This window comes from Phaethon aethereus (assembly GCF_964289735.1).
Source record: "Phaethon aethereus genome assembly, chromosome: 4".
Classification (NCBI taxonomy): domain Eukaryota; kingdom Metazoa; phylum Chordata; class Aves; order Phaethontiformes; family Phaethontidae; genus Phaethon; species Phaethon aethereus.
Genome location: NC_138578.1, coordinates 56,179,980 through 56,192,211, shown reverse-complemented (window position 1 = coordinate 56,192,211; position 12,232 = coordinate 56,179,980). Strand labels below are relative to the sequence as shown.

Below are 12,232 nucleotides of genomic sequence, written 5' to 3'. Positions count from 1 at the left end.
GCAACATAAGATTAGATAGCATTCTTACTTTACAGGGGAAAAAAATGAGGCACTGAGATAGTAAGGTAAAAGTTATAAGAAATAATGAATAATAACTAAAATTGTCCAATCTAAGACACATCAGTATGTGATTATTTTTTTTCTGGAGAATAAAGACTCTGATGTTATTTTACATGTTCAAAGAATATCTCCTGTAACCTTTACTTGTAGCTGAAAGATCATGTTCCAATTGCAAATAAACCCCAGCTATATAAATGAAGAATCCAGTTAACTGGTAAGTGTGCAAAGAACAGTTGAGAAAATTTTTATTCCAGTGCCTTGCTCAACATTACATATGGTCTCTGTAACAGTGACAGGGAAAGAATCTCATTCTATATTATAACATCACTTTTTTTTTAATTATAAGGCAATCTTTTTTGTTTCTCCAGTTCCCTGCCTTATGCATTGCACATTCCAATTGCTACAATCAGTAAACCCTACAGGGGGCCCTAGAAACAATAGCCATCCTCAGTATGGGCTCTAGTTCCCTGTTAGACCAGTGTTTATCCCACAGATGATGATGTCAGGTAAAAATAGAATATGATAACATAATCAAAAGATTGTAATTCATCATACAAGAAAGGCTGTTTGAGGTTGGAAGGGCAACTTTAACTGACTTGGAAATCTTACATTCTTCTAACTTAGGCTTCTATGCAATTTCCTGCATGTTCAAAAAAGAAAACAGCATAAATAGATCAAAAAGAGCCATTAAAAGAACCATCTTGATTGGCTTACAGATCTCCATCAGCACAGATCTTCACTGGTACTAAGATACTAAGAGAGCAACAATAACAGACTTCTACCTTCTGTGTGAATATGTCAATTTGTCCTAGGACAACAAAGGTAAAAAACAGGAAGAATATTTATGTGACCATTTTTCCTACGGATCAGAAGAGCAAAGATTCCGGAGTCCCATATTTAATTCTGGGCTGCGAACAAAAATGTGTTCAAGCACTTACAAATCATTCTGACTCTCCCTTCCTAATATATCTCTATCCTATTCTGCTCCTGTCCATTCTGATTTCTGTCCCAATCCACTTCTCCATTGCTTCTTACTTAAAGTGAGCATCTTCCTTTTCATCTTGTACGTTATATGCAAACACAAGGAAGAATGAAATCAGTTTTCCTTCTTTCATTTTTAGCACCCAGCAGCAATCAGAAGGAATTTTAAGAAAAATTAATCTCACCTCTTGCAGTCTTCTAATAGGTGATGACTGGGTATGTTTGGTCCAGTCAGTGCAGTGTTTAGGGCAAGGAGAGCACACATACTGTGAACAGTGCCTCCAATGAATGTAATTCCTGCTTTCTACCTAGCTTGTGCAAGAAGTTTTCAGGAGATTGACAATTTGATCATACCTCCAAAGATCATATTTTAATGGAAGTTATAAAAGCCTTGTCTTATGCTGTACAACAAAGACTTTTGTTGAATGTTGAATTTTAATATTTGATCTGAAACCTAGAGGATTTAGATATGCAACCATTCATAAGACTTTCTTGAACACAAGCAAACAGCTGCGTGCTCAAAAATGCTAAGACTGTTTGAAACAATGCAGAAGAGAAAGAAATAAAACATGAAATACATATCAGAAGTAAAAAAATTAGGGACCATTCCACTCAAATTTGCCAAAATTATTAAGTACTGTAAAGGTGTTATTCTAAAGGAATGTGCTGGGAAATGTTAATTATTATACCTCTGTCAATACTTCACACATTTATTAATATAATCATGCAAATATTCACATACACAAACTCCTGAAGGAGAAACAATATTTGGTAAATGAACCCAAAGAAAATGGAAGCAATCCTTGCTGATAGAGAAACTTGCCTGGTTTAGACCTTCCCTAGAAAGGTTTACAATCTGGAAAAGCTTCCAGAATCCCTGACTAAACACCATTGGTGCCAAAAAGTTCTTTATTTTATGTGTGGCTGTTGTACTATCAAAAGTGTCTTTGAGGAGCCAAGACCGTTTATGTGCTGTACTTCCCAGCCAGATTACTCGAATGCCATCTATAGAACATTATGGGGACAGATCCTTGGAAAGCTGCAGGTAGTACAGACTGAAAGAAACATATTATTTTACCATCCTCAAGATTGACATCTGGTTGCGTTTCAAGGTATAGCAACAGATAAAACACTGTATATCTGTGAAAATGATGGTGAGAAGTGTTGCTATTTTTTTTTTTTTTTAAAGTGGAGACAATATGCACTGTCTAATGCTATGAAAGAACTAGGAAGCATCAAATAAAACTACCTTTAAAAAAAGGGTGGTAATCTTCATACAATGCATAGATAAGCTGTAACATTTTGCAACAGGATACTATGGATGCTAAAATGTACATAGATCCATGAAACAAAGGGACATATTAATAAAAGAAGAATCTATGGTGGGTCACAAATTATAGAAAAGTCCTTGAATCTCAAACAGATGGAAAATGCAGGAGTATTTTGGAAAAGTATTGCCACATAGTCTTGCCCTGTTCTCCTATTCTTCTCTGTGCATCTGATTTTGGCAGCTTTTGGAGTCAGCATTACAAGATAGATGGACTTTTCGTCTGACTCAGTACAGTCACAATAGCACAGTGGGTCACAGAGGAATCCCCGTATTCTCTTGCCTGCAAATTTTCATCCCTGCTCCCTATAACCTATATACACTGCAGTGCAGTGTATGTATCTTGTACCTGTCAATTCTAGAAAGTTTTGATGCTAGGATCATGATCACAGAATTAGGAAAGTTGGCAACTCCTTCCCGCCAAGAAACGGTCCATTTCTCTATTTCCTTACAATGCAAAAACCTGTGGGAGAAAAACACAAAAGACCTTTCTTTTCCACTCAAGTGAAGTGGCCTAAAAAGGCCACATAAGAAACTCCAAGCTGGAAAAGAAACAGGCAAAGAACAGGAAGGCAGGCAGAGATAAACAGTGAGGGAGACAGAATGGAAGAAAAAACAAAACCGAAGGACATAATAAAATATAATACAGAGTCAACAGAAGTAAAGGAGGAGTGCCTGGGGGAAATAGTTTTTTCAACTGTGAATGTTTCCTCACATAAAACACCACCATAATCCTGAAAAACATTTTGTCTCCCTCAAAAAATGATTCTACTATTGCTGTTTTTGCAGCTGGTCAGTATCAATGTTACACTTACACAGAGCATCTCTCTCTTCACTGCATTAAGTGAATGCAAGGGCACAAAAGAAGGATAATGTCTTCCTGATTTTAAAAGCTTTTTCTCAGATAAATTCTGTATTGGATGTCTATAGTTAGCTTCACATTGCTAACAGAAAAATAAATACCTGATTGTAACCAGATAATGCCTTTGAATCTCTGCTCAAAGGTATTCCTCAAAGACAATTCTCTAAACAAATATCAGTGTGAAAAATCTGGGAAGATAAACTGGGCACCACATTAAAAAAAGAGTATCAGAACAATTTTTATTGGTGTTTTATTCTGGGAACAAAACAAAAGCAGATCTGCATTAGTTAAGCATATTAGGTTAAGAAAATGAGTAGTTTCCTTGTATACATTATATTAATTTTCTTGATTTTTTTCTGTATTATTTGCACTATTGCAGCTTGTGCAGGACAAGATAACATATGATGACAGCCACTAGAAGAAAGTTTGAACTGTTCAGTTGAGTTACTTCAAAACTTAAATCTAAACTTGGGTAAAAGCAATGCTATTATAAGAGAGAAGTACAGCTGAAGTATATAGTTGTGGTGTTAATACATCTATTAACTATTTGTTTTTACAGTATCTCAAAATGTTATACTTTAACTGTTTATGACTATTGTTAATATTCTTAATGTGGTGCTCCAATTAAATGCTTCTTATCCAGCTTAAAACAGGCTAAGAGCTCCTGTGGTGGCATCTTAAACAGCAGAAAGAGCTCACTCCAATTATACATGCATTTAGCCCTTTCATGTCCTTGAACATTGCAGGGCATTTATCAACATGTACAATAATTAATTTCTATGTTTTTGCCAAGGAAGATTATCCTGGCTATCAGCAATGGTTTTCCCCGCTTACCAACTACTATAACTTTTCTAACCAGAAAAAAATAATTAAAAGACTGCATCCAACTGAAAAACCACTGCAATAACCAGTGAGTAAAAAGTTCACAAAGATTTATTTATCTTACAGAACAGAAAAGTTCTGTCTTACTTATAATTTAATGCTATTTATAACATCATGTGTTTCTTATACACACACTTACTTACTAACTTTCATCCCTTTTCATGATTCCTTTTTTCTATTCATTCCTTTCTACAGACTTAAAATTTAACTACTAATAGGAAGACATATGCATTCATAGTATATAGGAATTATTAGAATACCCAGAAACCATTACAGCATGTAAAGTTCCTTTCTTATATTGTTCAGGAAAAACAAAACAAAAAAAAACAAATGAAAGAAAACAGCAGCAATATTTTTTAAGAAACTAACTTAAAGGAAAAAAAGTCAGTTTCCATTAAATCTGAGTCAGGACTAAAATCCGTAATATTCACTCCAATGAAGTCCATTCACTCAGGAATGAAATTGTGATCACAGGAGGATTTGCAATAAAAGGTACCTGAAGAAAATGTACTTTCATATATTTAACTTTCACTGCTTGAAACATTGCCAAAAAATTCTGTGGAGAGATAAAATCTAAGACAAAAATGTAAATTTCACAGAATCACAGAATTTGCTCTTGGAAAAAATGATATTAAAAGTATTTTCTTAATTTCGCACAACTGATAGCTATTTAAAAACTGTTTCTCACTGGAAAAAAAAGTCTCACTGGCTTTTGTCATATACTTTTTGTACCTTTAAGAACAAACAGTATCAATTATATGCAAAATAATGCAATAGAATTTATAGTCTGTTTAAATTTTAATGTACTATGTCTTTTATCTAACTTAAATAATATTACTGCTTAGAGATCTCATGGCTATGAAGTGCAGGTCAGGCCTCCTGTGCATCATTTTTTAACAGAAACAGACATTCCTAATGCCTCTTTAGTAATAATACAAAAGTGAATATTGTCTGACAGTTTCATATTGTCGCTTACACAGTTTTGCTGTATAAAGAGCAGAAGCATCATATTCACTGCTGTTTTTGAAAGCTTTTAACCATTCAAATTAACTGAAAAATAATTTCAGGGCTCTTGTGAGAGCTCCGTGTTAATGTAAGCCAGCTCATTTTGTTGCTTTATTTCTCATTCAAGCTACTGTGTCTTTTTTTCTCCAGTTTTAACAGCATCAGCTATTTTGGCTGGTCAAAGCAAATAAAATAACAGAAAAACATAGTGACTGTTGCAAGAAAGAAAAACAGAACTGGAATATTTCTGTGAGTAGGGATATGTATAGCAGCCCCCAGGAAAGTTTCTGAGATTTCTCCCCCACAGAATGCATTACTGGATTCATGTAGAATGAATGACTGATGATGCTTCTCCATCACTCCCTTACATGCTTAAAACTCATTAGAACTGTGAAACCATCGATCTTAAATCTCAACAGCTGGATTCCTAAAACTTTTCAGAGTAGCTGATTTTCTCACCTACTGGATATTCACTTGTCACTTGTGTGAAAGGGTATCAACCTGACTGATGCAATCCTGTCTACAGAAATGCACTTTTTTTCTCTGTGATTTTCTGTACACTCGGATGGTTTTACTATAATGGCACATGGCTCAGATTTTCCAGTACATTCAGTACATCTGTGGTCACATCAGGAATGTATGTCATAATAGCTTCTCCATAGTGGTAACAGGCACTCAATTTGCAATGTCTGCAGAGGAAAAATCTAGATAAAGAGGTAAATATCAGCAGTGACACATGAATAAGTATATATCTACTAGATAATCCCAATTCTAACTAATAAACATTTTTCAGGAAAGATGGTCATTTTTCCCAGGATAAATGGTCTGGATTCTAACTGGAAGATCAGTCAAGCATACATTCTTCAACCAAGCTTGGAAAGGCATGTGAGGTTCAAGGATTTTTTGGAGGAGTGATAATCTTAAATTCATAATATGTGGAGTATATATAGTATTTAGTCACAATCAGACAAAAATAATCAAAATAAAATTTTGCTCTGGACTGGGTGATACTGTGCTAAAACAAGCAGGTATAGCAGCCAGACCTTATTTTTATTAAATACAAGAAATAACTAAAGCCCCAAAAGAGAGTTACATCATCACACAAAACAAATTATATGCAAGGCATATGTGGACAGGGAGGGTTTCACTGCATGTAATCTGGAGGCGTTAGTCCCCAAAAGAAACCACAAAGTTGAGACATAAGCAGCCATATGCCAAGGGCATGCTCTTGGAATTTCCAGGAACTGAGCCCTGAGAAGAGCATGAAGAGCGCTTTGAGATGGGCACTAGGTAGAAAGGGACTGGAACAGTAATCTGACCCCTGGTGTTTGGTTCTGCTGTGTTCAGAGAGTAAATTCTTTCAAATATACAAATTGCAGAAAGAAACACTCAACTACAGCATGATTTATTTCTGTAGGAGAAACACCCTAGTGAACCTGGACTTTCACTTCTTTCAGCCATAGAGGAATCACATTAGAACCATTATTTTAAATAAAAAAAATTCAAAATATACTTCATAGTCTATCATTCTACATGAAACTATACATATCCAAGCATCATGCACAATAGTTCATGAAAAATTTAATTAAAAATACCTTTTGTTTTATACAACAGGATTCCAGAATTGCCAATAAGCAGCCTGGTATCCACAGTCTGCCAGGTAGGGGCAGTGGATCTCACAACTGGCTCTAGATATTTTCCCCTAGTGACAAATAGCAAGCTTCCACTGTGTACTTTTCTGTAATTTATGCAGTTCACTACCAGATAGATACAAATCTTGCCATACAGATTATGGGAGAATCATCAGCCAGGCACTGTTCTAACAAACTTCTTCTCTAGCAGTATTAAATATATGATTTTAGCCAGAAGACATTCTGAAACTTGAAAATTTCAGAAGTCAACAATCTCTTCTGGCTTGATCTAAAAGTTCAGCTATCTAGATTTGGTGGGGCTTTTGAACACTTTGGCCAGCTATAATTTGTCAAAATTTAATGGCCATATTTATATCATACCTTGTATTCAGTCTGTGTACCACACATGCATGAAGCCCAAGTCTCTAACATCCTGTGGCTTTTCCAGAATTATACCTCATTCTGTGCCCAGTATGAGAGTGGTCAACGATATGCTAGTCACTCATTGCTCATTGCTAGTTACTCTCATTGTTCAATGTACAATCCCTTACCATACTTACGTATTTATGCTACAGCCTCTTACCTTATTTGTTATCTGAACCTGCCATGAAGGCAAAATTATTGTACCCCTAATTCCTATGATGTTCATCACTATGATACACCAAGGGCATCAACACATATATTGTTACAACATCCCTGTTGTACATCCCTGTATTCCCTACAAAGGGAATATGCATCTTTATAATTACTTGCTTATGGTTCCCGTTTGGAGAGGTTTTATAATTTTTTAGCATATTTAGCATATATTTATATCACATGGTTAAAACACAGCTCCCAGTGTCTTCCACTATAGCAACTTGCACAAAATCCCATAGGAACCCTACAAAAGACTTGTGGATAGTGTTCAATTTTCCTGGAAAGCATCCAACCGCCTTCGACAAGACACAATACTTCTTTGAATTTTTCCCCACCTCAGCCATTACAAATTTCCCACAGGTGAAGGTAGATATGGAAAACAGCCTCCTGAACTTCATGATCCCTTCAAAACATGCTCTCACAGATGGAGACAATCCAACTGGTAAAAAGACTTGGTCCAATAATTTAAGGCTATATCATTATGCACATCGAGAAAGTGCAAGGAGATAACCTAGGACATGCAAACAATCTTAACATACATTCAAAGAGAAACTGCAAAACCTCACTGATCTTTTAAGGTAGTTTTGATTGTATAACTTCTTAGGTTTTTTAAATAAAATTAAAAAACAATTTTCATCATAACATTTCTTCTTGTTTATTATCACCCAGAAGTCATTAACAAAGTTAGAACCTACAGATGGACCGTACAAGCCTCTGTCATTTAGGCTCATGGGATGATGCATATCAACAGTAAAGCCTCAGATGGCAGGTCTGATCTCACCTAGATTTGGATCTAGAGAACAGAGCAGCAGCTCTGAGGAGATGGAAATGTCTTGTATTTAGAGACCGTCTGGAAAGCTGCCTGGCAGAAAAGGACCTGGGGGTTGTGGTCAACAGCAAACTGAATATGAGCCGGCAGTGTGCCCAGGTGGCCAAGAAGGCAAATAGCATCCTGGCTTGCATCAGAAATAGTGTAGCCAGCAGGAGTAGGGAAGTGATTGTGCCCCTGTACTTGGCACTGGTGAGGCCGCACCTCAAATACTGTGTTCAGTTCTGGGCCGCTCACTACAAGAAGGACATTGAGGTGCTGGAGCGTGTCCAGAGAAGGGCAATGAAGCCGGTGAAGGGTTTAGAGCACAAGTCTTATGAGGAGCGGCTGAGGGAACTGAGGTTGTTTAGCCTGGAGAAGAGGAAGCTGAGGGGAGACCTTATTGCTCTCTACAACTACCTGAAAGGGGGTTGTGGTGAGATGGGTGTCAGTCTCTTTTCCCAGGTAACAAGGGATAGGACAAGAGGAGTCAGCCTCAAGTTGCACCAGAGGAGGTTTAGATTGGATATTAGGAAAAATATCTTCACCGAAAGGGTTGTCAAGCGTTGGAACAGGCTGTCGAGGGAAGCAGTTCAGTCACCAGCCCTGGAGGTATTTAAAAGATGTGTAGATGTGGTGCTTAGGGACATGGTTTAGCGGTGGACTCAGCAGTGTCACTGGTTGAACTGGATGATCTTAAGGGTCTGTTTCAACCTAAATGATTCTATGAGTGGATGTAAACAAACCACAATTTTTGAAAAGTTTACCTCTCAATCAGTTCTGGGCTCATTTTTACAGCAAGGAAAAAGGAGATATACTTGAAATTTGGCCTGTGTATCAAGTTCCTGCTCCAAATAATAATCCTGTATTTACTAGAGCTTAGCAAAGAAAAAGTCAGCAGAACATTTTTAAAGGGCATATTACTTTTCTCTTACCTTCTTTCCTTGAAACAGCTCAAATTTTCCAATGCAAAACAAAAAAAGCCTCAAATCAATAGAAGACTGAAAAAAATTCAGCCTAAACAATTAAATCACAGCAAAACTATAACCAACTGACAACCAGGCTTTATGACAGTAATGTGAAGGAACGTAATAGCAGCACCAGAAATCATAATTTCATCCCAGACCTTTTCCTACACAATTAAAAATACATTCTTAGATAGGAAATCATGAACATAGTGTAACAGTTAAGAACGGAAACATACATTGCTTTCCTTTTTCGTGGTGTGGTGAGAAGCATACCCTTGTAGTGGTGTCATTTTCACTTTTGTTTTGGAATTGAGAGCACTTGAGGAATTCTGGCCAAGAAGCATTTACCATACCCAGGACTGGTTCACAGCCTTCTTTTGCTGCCTCACAAAACGTCCTGCAGGGCAAGAGGCCTCGACTGGAGAAAAGAGACAGAGAACAAAAATACAAAGGATTATTACTCTGGTAGACTGTGAAAACTTTTTAAAAAGAGAAAAAAGAAATAATAAACACTTTTGAAGAATTTCACGTTCTTCAGAGGTACACCAAAAGTTGCCAAATCTTCATTATTTATTGAAGGTGACATCAGCTCTGGCTTTCAGGTTAAATTTAAGCCCAAATCAAGCTCAGAACAGTTTCTATGTTCACCTCTGTGCAAGATGAAGCAAGATTTCACCAACAGTTGAACCAATATAATGGTGTAGTGACACCACACAGGAGAAAGCTTACTTCATCCTCTTCTTCTTCCCCACAAAGACCTTTCATGACCTTTCAAAAACACTTTCATGAGCTTATAAAAAAATCATTAACTTGGAAAAAAACTTTTCATGTTTTTGACTGGGTAAGCCTTCTGATGACTTCAGTGTGCTGAATCTGCTTATGGAAAGAACCAACAACCATCAGATATAAGCTGTAGGAACTCACAGTGGAGCACTATATCACCCCCTTGTAGCATTTATGAGCTCTTACACTATTTCCCCTGAGCAGTCAAGAACACTGAGTGTCAGATCAAATGCAATACATAGCAACATGACTTGAATTATATTTTTTTTTTTAAGAAAAGCACTATAAATCAGCAATTTTTAAAGTATAACAAGTTTAAATGCAGCATAGTTGTCTATGTTTCTTATTCTGAGATATATACCTGCATATGTATTTTTAATTTATTCTTCTTTTATGTGTAATAGATATCTATGAACTGTCTCCAGGTCTACATAATTAGAGTCAACAAAGTCAAGCAAAAAATCTAGAAAATCTATTAACGTGTTTAGTGTAGATCTGGAAAAGGATAAAGAAAGTGAAGTTATAAGATTACAGGTAAAACAACGCTAGCCAAGTTAGTCAAGATTTGAAAAGACAAGACATTTCAAAGAAACCTCAACCAAGTTAGCTGATACATCATAGCTGTAATCTGGGATAGACTACTGCAGCGTGATGCACACAGGAAGGAATAACTGAACATTCACACATACAGTTCTCTACTTTACTGCCAGCTTGCACTAAACTTTTATCTGAAAATCATTTTGGTGGAACAGAGGAAAAGCTCTAACACAGTCAACATTAGTCTAAGCTATAAAGAACAATTGTTCAATGCCTTTCCCAGCACAGATCAGCACCATCTGTGGGAGCACTTCATTACCTGAGAGAGCTGTCAAACACACTAACATAAGCTATCACTGGAGCACAATGGAGGAAAGCCTTTCAGTAAGCAGGTGCAATTGCATCTGAAAGTACACACACACAAGCAAAAACACAGCCCAAATGAGACACACTGCCTGCCTGTACAAACACTTTTCTCATCCATGTGACTGGTAAGTCAAAAAGACCCAGCTCTTGCTGGAAAGCGGAAGCACTAACGCAGGTAGATGGTGGCATCTACTAACACTAACCTGTTCACACTGAATACATATTGAAACTCCAACTTGACAGCATGATAGTATTCCTTGACCTCTAGAGCTAGTGAGTGTGTCATAACCATCAAAAATTAGGAAGACGACAGGCCTGGATATACAGTAGGAAAGACAAGACATCTGAGTGGTCTTAGCCAGAAGACTATGTCAGCGTTCTGGATGAGGTAACAGAAAGAAGACATATAAATGGCAAGAAAGATCTCTCATGTAAGTACCTAATGCCCCATCACTACATTTTCTCAATGTGTGGATTCCTTCCTCAAATTTACTGTAGTGCTTTTAGCATTCCTTAAAATATTATAAAAATTTAGCAGCAGAAGAATGGGAAGCTAATATACATTCATAAATTATGAACCAGCAACACAAAAGCAGAAGTTGCATACACACTCTAGGCAGGAAAGATCTCTCACATGTAAAACAGCTCAAGTTTTCTCAGGTATAATTAAAACTGGGGCACTTATTCCTAAGAATATAATGAAAATCTCTGGCTCTGAATTGCAAGTAAAATGTTATTTTTTGAAAGCATTATTATGCATTGCTGGCTTTGCTTTATTACAAAATGTGACATAAATTGTATTTTTTTATTTAGCTTGAAATCAATGTTTTGTCATTGAGGAAAAAAAGAATTATGAATTTCTAAAATATGCAATTTAAAAATATGATTAGCATGTTAACTTGATGTGTATGTGTTATATTCTTAATGATACCTCTGATTTTATAATATAATATTTTATTCCACACTACATACATATTTTAAACAGTGAACACCAAGACTGGGAAGGCATGCCTTGTCTTTTCTTCATTTTCTTATCTAATGTAGAAATACAGTTGTCCACTGTCCTTACTGTCTATAGCTTCCAGGTTATCTGCTGAGATTTTCAAGAGCACTGTAAATAAAGATAGTCAGAGAGTTACTTGTACCTAAACAACTATATCCTTTATCATAATCATGAACTGCTACCACCATTACCATACATGATTTTCTTATCACAACCATTAAATTTCAGAAAGATTCCATAAAGGAAGTGATGTGATTGAAGTGAATTTCAGGTAAACAAACATTACATTGACCTGGAAGATATTTGCCACAATATTGTGAAAGGAAAAAAAATTGCTTGAAGTGGAAAATGTCAACCAACTCTCAGTGGAAGTAACAACATGT

The 12,232-nt window shown here is 36.3% G+C and overlaps 1 protein-coding gene across 1 annotated transcript in view; it reads right to left on the bottom strand.

Annotated features, from left to right (window-relative positions):
* Positions 1-12,232, bottom strand: part of CORIN (corin, serine peptidase) — a 152,355-nt gene that overhangs the window by 62,165 nt on the left and 77,958 nt on the right. Inside the window, exon 5 of the mRNA XM_081999432.1 lies at positions 9,397-9,578. Within this exon, the coding sequence (XP_081855558.1) occupies positions 9,397-9,578 (182 nt within the window). The remainder of the gene's footprint in view (positions 1-9,396; positions 9,579-12,232) is intronic.